Source organism: Schistocerca serialis, chromosome 7, assembly GCF_023864345.2.
Source record: "Schistocerca serialis cubense isolate TAMUIC-IGC-003099 chromosome 7, iqSchSeri2.2, whole genome shotgun sequence".
NCBI lineage: Eukaryota > Metazoa > Arthropoda > Insecta > Orthoptera > Acrididae > Schistocerca > Schistocerca serialis.
Window position 1 is genome coordinate 514,118,065 of NC_064644.1, and position 17,922 is coordinate 514,135,986.

General features: G+C 46.0%; 1 protein-coding gene across 1 annotated transcript in view; it reads right to left on the reverse strand.

Annotated features, from left to right (window-relative positions):
- Nucleotides 1–245: 245 nt before the first annotated feature.
- The window catches only part of LOC126413182 (uncharacterized), a 166,221-nt gene continuing 148,544 nt past the window's right edge, over nucleotides 246–17,922 (reverse strand). Inside the window, exon 4 of the mRNA XM_050083078.1 lies at nucleotides 246–404. Within this exon, the coding sequence (XP_049939035.1) occupies nucleotides 246–404 (159 nt within the window). The remainder of the gene's footprint in view (nucleotides 405–17,922) is intronic.

Here is a 17,922-nt window from a genome sequence, read left to right on the forward strand (position 1 = left end):
TGGGAACGAGCACCACACACTGTCGTAGCTTCGCTAATGACAATCATCTAAATCGTCAAAAAACACGAAAATTAGGTGTTCGAGCATTTTCCGTTCTCCTTTGACTTTAACTAATATGTTTCAAGCGTGATCCAAGATAATATAGTCTATTTACCATATAATTTTCGTATCATATTAGTACACCCGACGGGGAGACATCCCAAATCTGGTGTCTACAACTACACAGTGCCCAAGAATTCCGCACCCTAAGGCCAGCGTCTTCCAGTTTGAACCACAGGTGGTGGTGGTGGTGGTGGTGGTGGTGGTGGTGATGGCGGCGGTGGCGGCGGCGGCGGAAGAAGTTTCCTATAGCTACTCAAACTATCTGTACGTTTTGAAATCCTCTGAAAACCTCTTCGCTCAACCTTGCACAAAGGTTTCTCTTCGCAAAACCACCACGCTCTACTCATCTCTCTTTAGATCATTTATAAAGATCAAACACTTACACGTTCATTCACTCATTTTTGTAGGAAGGTAAAGAGAGAGACTAAGGAAGGGTGGATAGCGAATAATTTCGCATAGCCTCGCCTTGTGCTGCCGCACACTCCGATCATCAGTACGAGGGTCGTTCAATAGGTAATGCCCCACATTTTTTTTAAAGCCATTAATATACACTCCTGGAAATAGAAAAAAGAACACATTGACACCGGTGTGTCAGACCCACCATACTTGCTCCGGACACTGCGAGAGGGCTGTACAAGCAATGATCACACGCACGGCACAGCGGACACAACAGTAACCGCGGTGTTGGCCGTCGAATGGCGCTAGCTGCGCAGCATTTGTGCACCGCCGCCGTCAGTGTCAGCCAGTTTGCCGTGGCATACGGAGCTCCATCGCAGTCTTTAACACTGGTAGCATGCCGCGACAGCGTGGACGTGAACCGTATGTGCAGTTGACGGACTTTGAGCGAGGGCGTATAGTGGGCATGCGGGAGGCCGGGTGGACGTACCGCCGAATTGCTCAACACGTGGGGCGTGAGGTATCCACAGTACATCGATGTTGTCGCCAGTGGTCGGCGGAAGGTGCACGTGCCCGTCGACCTGGGACCGGACCGCAGCGACGCACGGATGCACGCCAAGACCGTAGGATCCTACGCAGTGCCGTAGGGGACCGCACCGCCACTTCCCAGCAAATTAGGGACACTGTTGCTCCTGGGGTATCGGCGAGGACCATTCGCAACCGTCTCCATGAAGCTGGGCTACGGTCCCGCACACCGTTAGGCCGTCTTCCGCTCACGCCCCAACATCCAGTGGTGTAGCGACAGGCGTGAATGGAGGGACGAATGGAGACGTGTCGTCTTCAGCGATGAGAGTCGCTTCTGCCTTGGTGCCAATGATGGTCGTATGCGTGTTTGGCGCCGTGCAGGTGAGCGCCACAATCAGGACTGCATACGACCGAGGCACACAGGGCCAACACCCGGCATCATGGTGTGGGGAGCGATCTCCTACACTGGCCGTACACCACTGGTGATCGTCGAGGGGACACTGAATAGTGCACGGTACATCCAAACCATCATCGAACCCATCGTTCTACCATTCCTAGACCGGCAAGGGAACTTGCTGTTCCAACAGGACAATGCACGTCCGCATGTATCCCGTGTCACCCAACGTGCTTTAGAAGGTGTAAGTCAACTACCCTGGCCAGCAAGATCTCCGGATCTGTCCCCCATTGAGCATGTTTGGGACTGGATGAAGCGTCGTCTCACGCGGTCTGCACGTCCAGCACGAACGCTGGTCCAACCGAGGCGCCAGGTGGAAATGGCATGGCAAGCCGTTCCACAGGACTACATCCAGCATCTCTACGATCGTCTCCATGGGAGAATAGCAGCCTGCATTACTGCGAAAGGTGGATATACACTGTACTAGTGCCGACATTGTGCATGCTCTGTTGCCTGTGTCTATGTGCCTGTGGTTCTGTGAGTGTGATCATGTGATGTATCTGACCCCAGGAATGTGTCAATAAAGTTTCCCCTTCCTGGGACAATGAATTCACGGTGTTCTTATTTCAATTTCCAGGAGTGTACATAGACAAACGTCCGGGGTGCTGGTGCTTCACATTTGATGTTTTCTCCGTGCGCCGGTGAAGTTTCGAACCGTTCTGGCAGATAGCAGAACCATAGTACAGCGTCTAAGTGGCTTCTATATACGACTAACGTTACAAGCAGTTTGCTGTTACTGAAATCTTGAAGAAAAATAAAACCGTCGTGAACATCCATAAATGTTTGTGTGCAGTGTATGGCGGCGTTGCAGTTGATAGGAGTACAGGTGGGCGATATCTAAAGAAAGTTACAGCCTCAGGAAATGTAGAAACAGAGCTCCATGATCAGCCACGCTCGGGACGTCCTGTCACAGCCACTGCTCCAGAGATACTGAATCGTGCTGATGCCACTATTCGTTCTGACTGGCGCATCACAACTCAACAGTTGGCTCTGAGTTGTCGGTCACCATTGCAAGTGTGTCTGCAATGATCGAGACTCTCGGATATTCAAAGAGGCGCTCACGAAAGGTTCCACGAATGCTCACAGCTGACCACAAGGTTCAAAGAGCGGCCATTTCATCTGAATTGTTGTAGCGTTTTGAGACCGATGGAGAGGCCTTTCTGTCACGGATCGTTAAGGGGGGACGAAAGCTGGGTGCACCAGTTTGCGCCGGAAACAGAAAGGCAGTCCATGGAGTGGCATCATCCTCATTCGCCACGAAAGAAGGGATTCAAGACAACCGCCTCCGCCGGAAAAGTTATGGTGACAGTTTTCTTGGGTTGTGATGGCGTCATTCTCGTGGATGTGATGCCTAGGGGGTTAACCATCAACTCAGAGGCATACGCGATAACTCTGAATGAACACATCGACCGTTTCCGACGTGCTCTATCGGACAAGAATCCACAGAAATCTTGCTCCAACACGATAATGCATGCCCACACACAAGTTTCAGAACCAGGGAACATATTGCCAAATTGGGTTGGATATCATTGTCCGACCCACCTTACAGTGCAGAACTGGCACCCTCAGACTTCCATTTCTTTGGGCCGCTTAAAGATTCTCTGCGGGGAACACACTTTGAAGATGACGGGAGTGTCAGTCATGCAGTAAAAACTGGCTACGTCTACAAGACAAGAGCTTCTATCAGCAGGGGATACATGCTCTTCCACAACGTTGGCGTACGGACATAGGAAGTGATGGAGGCTACGTAGAAAATTAGGACGTGGACAAGACACGTTGATGTATATAGTCACCAAATTCTGAGTCTTAACAATAAATATTATCTGAGAAAAAAAAGGATATTGAATGACCCTCGTATTATGATGTCTTATGGTACCAGCCCGAAGAGCTTTAATAGAGTGTACGAACAATACCGCTCCAACTGTAGGAATCAGCATGGGTTTAGAAAAAAGACGATCGTGTGAAACCCAGCTCCCGCTATTCGTCCACGAGATTCAGAGGGCCATAGACACGGGTTCCCAGGTAGATGCCGTGTTTCTTGACTTCCGCAAGGCGTTTGATGCAGTTCCCCACAGTCGTTTAATGAACAAAGTAAGAGCATATGGACTATCAGAGCAATTGTGTGATTGGATTGAAGAGTTCCTAGACAAAAGAACGCAGCATGTCATTCTCAATGGAGAGAAGTCTTCCGAAGTAAGATGATTTCAGGTGTGCCGCAGGACCGTTGCTATCCACAATATACGTAAATGACCTTGTGGATAACATCGGTAGTTCACTGAGGCTTTTTGCGGATGATGCTGTAGTATGTCGACAGGTTGTAACGATGGAAAATTGTACTGTAATGCAGAAGGATCTGCAGCGAATTGACGCATGGTGCAGGGAATGGCAATTGAATCTCAATATACACAAGTGTAATGTGCTGCGAATACATAGACAGAAAGATCCTTTATCATTTAGCTACAATATAGCACGTCAGCAACTGGAAGCAGTTAATTCCATAAATTATCTGTGAGTAGGCATTAGGAGTGATTTAAAATGGAATGATCATATAAAGTTGATCGTCGGTAAAGCAGATGCCAAACAGATTCATTGAAAGAATCCTAAGGAAATGCAATCCGAAAACAAAGGAAGTAAGTTACAGTACGCTTGTTCGCCCACTGCTTGAATACTGCTCAGCAGTGTGGGATCCGTACCAGATAGGGTTGATAGAACAGATAGAGAAGATCCAACGGACAGCAGCGCGCTTCGTTACAGGATCATTTAGTAATCGCGAAAGCCTTACGCAGATGATAGATAAACTCCAGTGGAAGACTCTGCAGGAGAGACGCTCAGTGGCTCGGTACGGGCTTTTGTTGAAGTTTCGAGAACATACCTTCACCGAAGAGTCAAGCAGTATATTGCTCCCTCCTACGTATGTCTCGCGAAGAGACCACGAGGATAAAATCTGAGAGATTAGTGCCCACACAGAGGCATACCGACAATCTTTCTTTGCACTAACAATAGAATGGAGAACCGATAGGGGTACTCAAGGCACCCTCCGCCACACACGGTCAGGTGGCTTGCGGAGTATGGATGTGGATGTAGATGTAGAGCTGTTGGGTCGTGACGCGTCCCTCCACTGACACAAGCTGCGACCTTTTTTTTTTTTTGTGGTTTTAGGGCGCACAACTTCAATGGTCATTAGCGCCCTGACTACGTTAAGAATACACCGCGAGGCTTAAGTTTAAAACAACAACTAAAAGGGAAAACACGATAAAAGACACATTGCACTCCTATTCCACCATTCGAGGCACCCGCTGTCCACATACGTACGGCGTGAAATTAAAGTCTCAGGTTAGGTGTGACCTCTGGGGCCAAGCATCCCACGAGCCCGGCTGCCGCAGTCGAGAGCGCTGGCGGCCCGGGCTTCGGCTCGACACCACGCCCAGGGCCCCATCACAGCGTAAAACGTGACGCGACGAAGCGGCCGGCTACCTCGGCGGCGGCCGCGTTTCAACTCTGACGCAGAACCCGACTCCAATTAACGGCCCACTAGTGTATACGCACTCATACCAAGCGAGTCTGCATGTCTGTGTCCTAATTTTTGGTCGTGTCCTTCAGCCGCAGAAAGTAAGTGCTTAGCATGCACGGGAGATGATTTACTACGGTTGAGTTCTGATAGGAGGTGTGGAAAGAACAGTTTGGCAGATAAGCTGGAGAGCACACGCGAGCAGCGCGGCGTTGGCTTAACCGCGTCGGTGGGATCACAGCGGCAGCCCCTCGCTGCCGGCAGTGGCCACGCCCACCGCCCACAGGGCAACGCCACGCCTAGCCTAACCTTGCGTGCTGCGTCCCATCTGTCACGGCGGTCCTACCCTTTCTTCTTGCAGCCAACCAGCGCCGCCCAGTGCAGAAAAGGACTGCTTGCGGCCGCTGACCGCATTGTGTTAAACTGCGCCCTCGTAAAGGTTGTTAGGTAGGTAGGTAGATAGATAGATAGATAGCACACTCGCCAAGATGATAATTCATTCAGGGAATAAAGACAGTGTATACGGTGTGATTTTGCTAACTGTGGAGAAACTGCAGGAAATCATCAATGGATGGCAAGGAGCAGAAAAGGTCATATGGACATATGGCCGGAAAAGCGTTCCGAGGAACGTGCACACACTTGAAGGTGGAGGTAACAGAGATGACAGCGCAGGTTTCAATAATTAGGACATATGAGACCACAATAGGCAAGTGGGAATGTTTATTTCTTTACTAGCTGAGCAACAGGCGTTGCCCGGGTATGTACTCTCATTTACTCCAGTCTTAAATTAATCGATCTCCTTCACCTCCACTCTGTTCCTTTCCTCCTCCTCCTCTGCCTTTCTCATCCTGCCCGCGTCATTGTCCATTTCCTCCTCTTTCCTTTCTGTGTCCACCTTCTCCATCGCCATCTCTCCTTCCCTTTCCCCTCACTATATCTACCCATCTACTCCTCTCCCCTTCGCTATGCACGTTATCGCGCCTACCCCAATAGGAACCTGGTGGTCATTACCCCTACAGAATTTCTTTCCAGATCGTAACTGATATGTGTACCGAATTTGACCCAAATCGTTCCAGGAGTTTAGGAATAGTTTTTTTTCGTGTCTCTGCACGCATAGCATACGCCCATTTTAAATATATTTCACGCATATTTAACTCATTTCACACGTATCTGTACACATACCAGTGTTTCACTTCTGTGTCTAGCGAATTTCGCACTGCAGTTTCATTTTCAAGCAGCTCATGTTTTGAGGTCGTTGTTTCCTGAACTATGTGCTGCACGGTGATATAATTCTGCAGCTACATCCAGTGATATATGTGGCTACCGTCTGCGAAATGAGTCGTCAAGAAGTAACAAATTGAAACGTCATGCCTGATGCGGCAGTTTTACCGCATGAACAGCGAAAATATAATAAGCGACAAACTTTTTTCCATTCACCATTTTGTGGTGATCGTCAGCGAGAAATTGTTTCTTAAAGGTCTGACATTACGTGTGAAGTTTGTTGCAAGTCTGTAAGTGCTCTCATCCTCAAATACTGGATGAGTACAATATCAGTATTCATGCATCGTGGGCTACACTGCTCTTTCAACCCCACCCTCACCCCCATCATATGTAGATCGCAACCCCCCTCCCCCCCCCCCCCCCCCCCCACCAGCGATTCTTTGCAGACTAAGTCATAGTATACCAAGTTTGGACCGAACGAGGTGGCTCAGTGGCTAGACACTGGACTCGAATCCGGGAGGATGACGGTTCAATCCCGCGTCCAGCCGTCCTGATTTAGGTTTTCCGTGATTTCCCTAAATCAAGCAAATGCCGGGATGGTTCCTCTGAAAGGGCACGGCCGACTTTCTTCGCCATCCTTCCCTAATCCGACGAGACCGATGACCACGCTGTCTGGTCTCCTTCCCCAAACAACCAACCAACCAAGTTTGATGTAGGAGGACATGTGGAACATACATACATACATAAGCTGCTGAGCCAAAACATTATGACCACAAGCTTAATAGCTGGTTTGTCTGCCTTTGGAATGAAATACATCACTGATTCCCCATATCAGGAATCGAACAGTTTGAGTTTAGTTTGTGGAGATTGGCATTAGATGTCTACGCACAGGTCATGTTGTTGTTGTTATTGTTGTGGTCTTCAGTCCTGAGACTGGTTTGATGCAGCTCTCCATGCTACTCTATCCTGTGCAAGCTTCTTCATCTCCCAGTACCTACTGCAACCTACATCCTTCTGAATCTGCTTGGTGTATTGATCTCTTGGTCTCCCTCTACGATTTTTACCCTCCACGCTGCCCTCCAATGGTAAATTTGTGATCCCTTGATGCCTCAAAACATGTCCTACCAACCGATCCCTTCTTCTAGTCAAGTTGTGCCACAAACTTCTCTTCTCCCCAATCCTGTTCAATACCTCCTCATTAGTTACGTGATCTACCCACCTTATCTTCAGCATTCTTCTGTAGCACCACATTTCGAAAGCTTCTATTCTCTTCTTGTCCAAACTGGTTATCGCCCATATTTCACTTCCATACATGGCTACACTCCACACAAATACTTTCAGAAACGACTTCCTGACACTTAAATCTATACTCGATGTTAACAAATTTCTCTTCTTCAGAAACGATTTCCTTGCCATTGCCAGTCTACATTTTATATCCTCTCTACTTCGACCATCATCAGTTATTTTACTCCCTAAATAGCAAAACTCCTTTACTACTTTAAGTGTCTCGTTTCCTAATCTAATCCCCTCAGCATCACCCGATTTAATTTGACTACATTCCATTATCCTCGTTTTGCTTTTGTTGATGTTCATCTCATATCCTCCTTTCAAGACACTGTCCATTCCGTTCAACTGCTCTTCCAAGTCCTTTGCTGTCTCTGACAGAATTACAATGTCATCGGCAAACCTCAAAGTTTTTACTTCTTCTCCATGAATTTTAATACCTACTCCGAATTTTTCTTTTGTTTCCTTTACTGCTTGCTCAATATACAGATTGAATAACATCGGGGAGAGGCTACAACCCTGTCTCACTCCTTTCCCAACCACTGCTTCCCCTTCATGCCCCTCGACTCTTATAACTGCCATCTGGTTTCCGTACAAATTGTAAATAGCCTTTCGGTCCCTGTATTTTACCCCTGACACCTTCAGAATTTGAAAGAGAGTATTCCAGTTAACGTTGTCAAAAGCTTTCTCTAAGTCTACAAATGCTAGAAACGTAGGTTTGCCTTTTCTTAATCTTTCTTCTAAGATAAGTCGTAAGGTTAGTATTGCCTCACGTGTTCCAACATTTCTACGGAATCCAAACTGATCCTCCCCGAGGTCCGCTTCTACCAGTTTTTCCATTCGTCTGTAAAGAATTCGCGTTAGTATTTTGCAGCTGTGACTTATTAAACTGATAGTTCGGTAATTTTCACATCTGTCAACACCTGCTTTCTTTGGGATTGGAATTATTATATTCTTCTTGAAGTCTGTGGGTATTTCGCCTGTCTCATACATCTTGCGCACCAGATGGTAGAGTTTTGTCATGACTGGCTCTCCCAAGGCCATCAGTAGTTCTAATGGACTGTTGTCTACTCCCGGGGCCTTGTTTCGACTCAGGTCTTTCAGTGCTCTGTCAAACTCTTCACGCAGTATCTTATCTCCCATTTCATCTTCATCTACATTCTCTTCCATTTCCATAATATTGTCCTCAAGTACATCGCCCTTGTATAAACCCTCTATATACTCCTTCCACCTTTCTGCCTTCCCTTCTTTGCTTAGAACTTGGTTTCCATCTGAGCTCTTGATATTCATACAAGTGGTTCTCTTCTCTCCAAAGGTCTCTTTAATTTTCCTGTAGGCAGTATCTATCTTAAACCTAGTGAGAAAAGCCTCTACATCCTTACATTTGTACTCTAGCCATCCCTGCTTAGCCATTTTGCACTTCCTGTCAATCTCATTTTTGAGACGTTTGTATTCCTTTTTGCCTGCTTCATTTACTGCATTTTTATATTTTCTCCTTTCATCAATTAAATTCAATATTTCTTCTGTTACCCAAGGATTTCTATTAGCCCTCGTCTTTTTACCTACTTGATCCTCTGCTGCCTTCACTACTTCATCCCTCAGAGCTACCCATTCTTCTTCTACTGTATTTCTTTCCCCCATTCCTGTCAATTGTTCCCTTATGCTCTCCCTGAAACTCTCTACAACCTCTGGTTCTTTCAGTTTAGCCAGGTCCCATCTCCTTAAATTCCCGCCTTTTTGCAGTTTCTTCAGTTTCAATCTGCAGTTCATAACCACTAGATTGTGGTCAGAATCCACATCTGCCCCTGGAAATGTCTTACAATTTAAAACCTGGTTCCTAAATCTCTGTCTTACCATTATGTAATCTATCTGATACCTTTTAGTATCTCCAGGATTCTTCCAGGTATACAACCTTCTTTCATGATTCTTGAACCAAGTGTTAGCTATGATTAAGTTATGCTCTGTGCAAAATTCTACAAGGCGGCTTCCTCTTTCATTTCTTCCCCCCAATCCATATTCACCTACTATATTTCCTTCTCTCCCTTTTCCTACTGATGAATTCCAGTCACCCATGACTATTAAATTTTCGTCTCCCTTCACTACCTGAATAATTTCTTTTATCTCGTCATACATTTCATCAATTTCTTCATCATCTGCAGAGCTAGTTGGCATATAAACTTGTACTACTGTAGTAGGCATGGGCTTTGTGTCTATCTTGGCCACAATAATGCGTTCACTATGCTGTTTGTAGTAGCTTACCCGCATTCCTATTTTCCTATTCATTATTAAACCTACTCCTGCATTACCCCTATTCGATTTTGTATTTATAACTCTGTAATCACCTGACCAAAAGTCTTGTTCCTCCTGCCACCGAACTTCACTAATTCCCACTATATCTAACTTTAACCTATCCATTTCCCTTTTCAAATTTTCTAACCTACCTGCCCGATTAAGGGATCTGACATTCCACGCTCCGATCCGTAGAATGCCAGTTTTCTTTCTCCTGATAACGACGTCCTCTTGAGTAGTCCCCGCCCGGAGATCCGAATGGGGGACTATTTTACCTACGGAATATTTTACCCAAGAGGACGCCATCATCATTTAATCATACAGTAAAGCTGCATGTCCTCGGGAAAAATTACGGCTGTAGTTTCCCCTTGCTTTCAGCCGTTCGCAGTACCAGCACAGCAAGGCCGTTTTGGTTAATGTTACAAGGCCAGATCAGTCAATCATCCAAACTGTTGCCCCTGCAACTACTGAAAAGGCTGCTGCCCCTCTTCAGGAATCAAATGTTTGTCTGGCCTCTCAACAGATACCCCTCCGTTGTGGTTGCACCTACGGTACGGCCATCTGTATCGCTGAGGCACGCAAGCCTCCCCACCAACGGCAAGGTCCATGGTTCATGGGGGGGACAGGTCATGTAATTCACGTAAATAACGGACCGCTGATTTGCGTATTTAGTGATGGTGCCCGTTAGCGACTCAGATGGCTTCCATAGCATTTAGATCAAGTGAATTTGGTCGCCGACACATCAATGTGAGTACACTTTAATATTGCTCAAACCAATTTGGCACAGTTTTGGCTGCGAGTCACGGACAGTTATACTACTTAAAGATCACATCGCCGTCGGGGAAGCCATCAAGCATGAAGGAATGCAGGTAGTTAGCAGCTGTCAGCGTGTCTTCCATTACTATCACATGTTTCGTGCAAGCGCAGAAGAATGTCTCCCATAGCAGAATACCGCTCCCACCACCCTGCGTCCATGCTGCGCTGCACGTTACGAACCGCCGTTTACCTCGATGACGGCGTTTGTGCAGACGGCCATCGATGTAACTTGGTAAAAATGCGATTCACCCGAAGAGCCGACATTTCGATTGATCGACGGTCGAATCCCGATCGTCCCGTACCCACATAAATCGGCATTAACGAAGTCGTTGTGTTTATATGCGCACACGTAGGAGTGGTCTGCTGCGGAGCTCCATGTTCAACATTGTACTATGAACGGTGTGCTCCGGCACAATTGTGCGTCCACCAGCGTTGCGCTCTTTCCTTGGGCAATGACGGATATTTATTATGTTTTACTTTCCGTTTACTACTACGAACTGTGATCTTTCTGACAGGAAATCACGAATCCAGTCGCACAACTGAGGCAACATATCATAGGCACTCAGTTTGGTTATAAGACGCTTGTAAAAAACGGTGTCTAAAGCCTCCTGGAAATCTAAAAATATGGAATCAATTTGGCATCCCCTGCCGATAGCACTCTTTGCTTCATGAGTAAGATTAGCTAGTTGTGTTTTACAAGAACGATATTTTCTGAATCCGTGGTATAATGGAAATGTCGTGTGGCTAGGGCCTCCCGTCGGGTAGACCGTTCGCCTGGTGCAGGTCTTTCGATTTGACGCCACTTCGGCGACCTGCGTGTCGATGGGGATGAAATGATGATGATTAGGACAACACAACACCCAGTCCCTGAGCGGAGAAAATTTCCGACCCAGCCGGGAATCGAACCCGGGCCCTTACGATTGACAGTCTGTCACGCTGACCACTCAGCTACCGGGGCGGACTGAATCCGTGGTGAATGTCAATAAATCGTTGTCGTCGAGTAATGCATGATGTTGGAATACAGAATGTGTTCCAAAACCATACTGCATATCGACGTTAGTGATATGGGCCTGTAATTCAGCGGATCACACCTATTTCCCTTTTTGAGTATTTGTGTGACTAGAGCAATTTTCCGATCTTTAGGTTCGGATCTTTTAGTGAGCGAATGGTTGTATATAATTGCTTTTTTGCCATTATCGATTACAAAGTTCTTAGACTATTAACATGTCACATCTGGTAAAGCCAGCGAAATTCAGGTAAACACAAGACTGTGTTTACTTACTTCAGACTGAGTTTACGAGATACGACGTTTTAGTGGTTTAAGTACATCGTACTCGAAAATGGCGTAAAGCCGAAATCTATATTGTACAGAAGAGACATACAGTAATATATAGACCCATGATAAGTTATTATCCAGAGATGCTGCGGTAGAAAATAACTACGGTGAACAGCAGTTGCGTACGTCAGTTCTAGTCTGGGTTTCAAGATAATGTCGCCAATGGTTAGAAAAGATTCTCCGTGTTTCTTTACCGTACTGGGGGGATAGAGCTAGGGTGCAAATGGATGAATTCAGATTTAAGGACGGTCCTCGCTATAGTCGACTTCATATTTTCCATAAGAGAAAAGAGATGGAAGACGTAAACCCTTAGAATAAAACCCGTGCGCGCAATTAACAAATGGACGAATCCTTCGACCTGTCTGCTCTTTCCGTTCTGACTACTTAGACTTCGGAGCAATAACCAATTGAGGATGATTTGTACGTTTTGTCACGGGAGGAGATGGCACGTTATGTCCCGTGGGGCAAACTAAAGCTCAAAAAGTTTGAAGTAATGCATCTCGTTGTCCGAGTGTAACTGGTACGGGCGCCATAAGCGTGCACTATTTTATTTACGATCTAACCAAGTCGTACGTGAGGATAAGAGTGAAACTACTGCACTGCGAAAAGTCAAGTCTCGCAGGAACAGGAAGACAGAGACCTCGCACATGCCTGTTCTTGACTAATGCTCGAGTTGTTGGGACCCGCACCAGGTCGCTCTAAAGGAAGACATGTAAGCAATTCATAGGCATCCAGATACATTTCTCAACGGTAGGTCCAATCAAAATGCGAATATTACGGGAATGCTAAGTGAACTCAAATGGGCTTTCCTGGAACGGAGAGTATGTTCTTTTTGCTAAACACTATTGAGGAAGTTTAGAGAACGGTATTTGCGAAAGACTGCATAACTATTCTGCTGCCTCCATCGTACATATCGCGTGAAAACCACCAAGGCAAATCAGGGATAGTACGGAAGCAAATAGGTAGTCGTTTTTTCCTCCCACCATTTGCAAGTGGAACCGGAAACGAAATGACTAATAGTGGTAGGAGGTGCCCTCTATCATTCACCGTACGGTGGTTTGTCGAGTATGTATGTACATGAAAATAGAGCAGATGTTCGTTTGAAACTTCCTGGCAGATTAAAACAGTGTGCCCGACCGAGACTCGAACTCGGAACCTTTGCCTTTCGCGGACAAGTGCTCTACCAACTGAGCTACCGAAGCACGACTCACGCCCGGTACCCACAGCTTTACTTCTGCCAGTATCTCCTCTCCTACCTTCCAAACTTTACGGAACTACTCCTGCGAACCTTGCAGATGGTTCAAATGGCTCTGAGCACTATGGGACTCAACTGCTGAGGTCATTAGTCCCCTAGAACTTAGAACTAGTTAAACCTAACTAACCTAAGGACATCACAAACATCCATGCCCGAGGCAGGATTCGAACCTGCGACCGTAGTGGTCTTGCGGTTCCAGACTGCAGCGCCTTTAACCGTACGGCCACTTCGGCCGGCGAACCTTGCAGAACTAGCACTCCCGAAAGAAAGGATATAGCGGAGACATGGCTTAGCCACAACCTGGGGGATGTTTCCAGAATGAGATTATCACTCTGCAGCGGAGTGTGCGCTGATATGGAACTTCCAAAGTTTGGAAGGTAGGAGACGAGATACTGGCAGAAGTAAAGCTGTGGGTACTGGGCGTGAGTCGTGCTTCGGTAGCTCTGTTGGTAGAGCACTTGCCCGCGAAAGGCAAAGGTCCCGAGTTCGAGTCTCGGTCGGGCACACAGTTTTAATCTGCCAGGAAGTTTCATATCAGCGCACACTCCGCTGCAGAGTGAAAATCTCATTCTGGAGATGTTCGTTTGCAACGTAAAGTGTGCGTGGTTATGCTATTTCCCGTAACACTTTGTACAATAACAGTTATTAAACAACACTGAATATAACGACAGGATTGCATGTGCAGGGTGTTTCCGTAAGAGTGTGCAAAAATATAACAGGACGCAAGGAATGCTCCACCGAACGTTTTGAGGTAGGGAACCAGCAGTCTGAGAAGCCCTCCAAGAGAGATAATAGGAATAAAGTCACATTAGCTACAGTTAGCTGCAAATACCATCGCTGACACGATGAACGTACTATTTGTACTGTATCTCACAAAATGTTTTGAAACCGACGGCCATCGACCTCAAGATCGGCGAACAAGATTCTGACGCACCCTGACAAATATCCCTGGTGTGTTTCGGATCACATCACAGGCAGTTACAATTCTGACAATTAATTCCATCTTCGTATCCACCTGGGTCTCATGCACAGGCGACTTTAGCTATCCCCATAGGAAATAATCAAGCGGGTTCAGATCAAGTGACCTCACAGGCCATGGAATAGGTCCTAGCTTCCAATCCAGCGATGAGGAAATGTAGCACTGAGATGGTTGCGGAAATCCACACTGAAGTGAGGCGGTACACCGTCATGTTGTATCCACATCATCCCACGAACAGGCCAGGGTACGTTCTCCAACAACTCGGGTAGAACTCTTTGCACCAACCTCAAGTACAGGTGGCGATTCAGACGGCCAGGTAAAAGATATGGCTTAATGAGATTGTCGCCTGCACTGCCGGCCCAGATATTCACAGCAAAACATACTTGATGGTGTGACTCTACTACAGGCCTCTTCCTGATGTTCGAAATAATATCTCAACCAAATGAGGCCTCGTCAGTAAACAGCACGATTTGGAGGAAATCTGATCGATCGAGTCATTGTTGGAGCCATCACTGGCACAATGCGACCCTTGGTGCAAAGTCAGTCACAGGCATTGCATGGATTCCTTGTGCGTGATGTGGGTGTAATAATTGTTCCTGGAGTATTCCCCACACGCTGGTATACGCAGCGCCCATTTCACGTGCAATTCGAGGAGTACTTGTAATGGGGCCCGTTGCAACACGTTCCTGCACCTACTCTTCAAAACCGGGTGTGCGAGCGATTCTCATGTTGCCAGGTCCCACGTTTCTTTTTTCCAATGAACCAGACATTCGTCGACGGAGAGAAATAAACAACTCATCATGACGGATGATGTCTGTTAGGAAATCGTTCCCTGTACTGCCTTTCGGCAGCGAGAGAATTGCTGCGTACTTCCCCATACACAAAGTTCACATCAGTGAGTTCTGCGAAAGTGCACCGGTACTGCTGTATCGTATTGTGCTGTACGTCTCTGCATAGAATTGAGTAACGAATGGGTCTGTTGTTAATTCATGGCACGTTCTGTCACGGGACAATGTAAATACGATGCAACAGAGCTACCTTACGGAAAATCAAAATAAACAAAACCTGCATCATGATTTCCTAGTAAATAGGCGCGTCCTCCTTGTTTCACGAAGTAAAGAATGTACGTGTAAATAAATAGCACAGTACTTGTAAACTTGTAGGCCTGTTAGTTGTAAATAAGCTGGAAAACAGTAATGCTAGATAGCGGTAGACAAGTTTACTTCCATATCTCCCTAAACTAGCTTTTCCGGCCCCACGTCCCCTACCTCAAATTTTTCAGTGAAGCATTCTCTATGTCCTGTTACATTTTTGCACGCTCTTGTGAAAACACTCTGTGTAAAGGAATGATTGAAGGAAACAACTGGTGTACAAAAAACAGCTAGAACTGACGGCAGAGTACGTTGGCTTGAGTTATACTTCTCGAATTTCGTTAGCGTTGGTGGAGTGCGCAGTCACGCGCGGAGTGTTGTTAAGACCCGCACCGCGCCGCTCTAGTTTCCACGGAGACTTGTGCTAGGTCTGCAGAGCGAGTCCCGTGAATTAATCCGCGGCGCAGCCATTCTGCGGCGCGGCGGTTTGTGTTTCGCTTCAGCCGTGTTGAACAGCGGAGGAAATTGCGAACCAGCAAAGCAGTTGTCTTAATGGGTACAGGCGACAAACACACAACCCTGGTTGCCAAGGATGTGAAGCTCTGTGGTCGTTAATGGGAAGAAGCTAATTTCATCACTCACTGTGTGTCTCGCACGTACACCTGGCTTTATATTGTTTGTACGTAACATTAGACGAAAGAGAGTCGTAATGTAATAATGATTTAAATAACCCTTTTAATATAGCACGTCTTTAAAACGGACAAAAAAGAATAAAATAATTTCTCGTACCTCCATACAGATTCCTAACACCATACCCATATTGAAGTTTCTTATAAGAAGAAATGAGAAGAAGCGATATGTATGCACTTTACAGAAATTCCTGTAGCCAAGATCGCGTTCAAAACTATTTTGTATTGACCGCTTTTCAAGTGGTTCAAATGGCACTAAGCACTATGGGACGTACGTAACATCTGAGGTCATCAGTCCCCTACACTTAGAACTACTTAAACCTAACTAACCAAAGGATATCACACACATCCATGCCCGATGTGTTTCGCTTCAGCCGTGTTGAACAGCGACCGCAGCAACAGCACTGGTCCGGACTGAAGCGCCTAGAATCGCTCGGCCACAGCGGCTAGCTGACCGGTTTTCACAAGTGAGACTTCCGATATTAGAACATTTTTTTTGGTTGTACGTCATTCTCCACTGTGCGTTCATTACTTTTTCCACGTCAACATTTTAATGGAGAATATATTGCACATTCCACACAAGTTTGTCAGAAATAACGTTACAAACAGGCTTGTCACAAGTACAAAAAATCACAGCTAAAATTTGCTTCATGGAACTTGGTATGTCTCCTATCCAGCACTCCCTTGATGCTTACCAGTTGTTAAAATCCACAATCATAGTAAAAGTACACGTTTATGTCAATGTTTACATTTACATGACGAGTGAAACATTTTGGAACCTTCACACTCGAAATACATAGTTGCGCTGCCGATTTCGAGTGAAAAATTCCAAGATGTTCTTTATTTGCCATTAACCATTGCACGGTTTCAATTTGACAAGTAACGTAATGCTTTAAAAAAATTTTCAGGACTACCTGTATAGAGAGAGAAATTTGTATGTGGCTTCAGTTCGTTTCAAAAACATGTTATATTAAAAAGTATACTTCAATAATTATTTTCTGCTTATTAGCTTCGTGTGCGTGAATTTTTCAATCGGCTTCGAACAATCTTATGAAATTGCAACAGAGATGTGATAAATTTCAGGTTTATTTCAGTTTCCCTTCACCTGAATTCAACAATATATTGTTTCCTCCTAGCCGGCCGGTGTGGCTGTGCGGTTCTAGGCGCTACAGTCTGGAACAGCGTGACCGCTACGGTCGCAGGTTCGAATCCTGCCTCGGGCATGGATGTGTGTGATGTCCGTAGGTTAGTTAGGTTTAATTAGTTCTAAGCTCTAGGCGACTGATGACCTCAGAAGTTAAGTCGCGTAGTGCTCAGAGCCATTTGTTTTCTCCTGCAAATCTCTTGCGGAAAGACTGTGGAGGTAAAAATAAGAGAGATACCAAGTCACATCAGCAATCTTTCTTCCTACGAAACACTCGCGACTTAAACAGGAAAAGGGGGAGATATCAGTGGTACACGAAGTACTCTCCGCCAGAGACGGGAGAAGAAACCGAGTTAATATCCCACTGCCATCCAGTTCTCAGCTATGTTGAAAGTCTCAAGTCTCTATCTAGCTCATCGGTAAGTTAGTTTGAAATCAACTGCAAAATTTTTTATCAGGCAAGAAAGCAGCCAATCAAAATGTGTTAAAAACTGTTGTGTTAGCCACGTACTCCTACGAAATGCAAAGGACCTTGTGTGCTCAAAATATCTTCGGTAGTGGACTATTTCTCGTACATCTGGTCGGCAGGGGTAAGAGAAGAAATCTGTCATAGCTTAGTTGAAGGAACATACAACAAATTAGGTAAACCACTGAGCTCTACTCTTGAACCAAGTCTTCCTTTTCCTCTCGATCTATCCTGCCAAAGCCTCGACTATTTCCCTCTCCTTCTAGTAAGAAATCTATGATGCGCCAGATTCTCTTGAACATGCTACATTCACAATTTGACGACAGGTACTGAGAGAGGAGTGTTGTAATATGGCGTACTTTTAAAT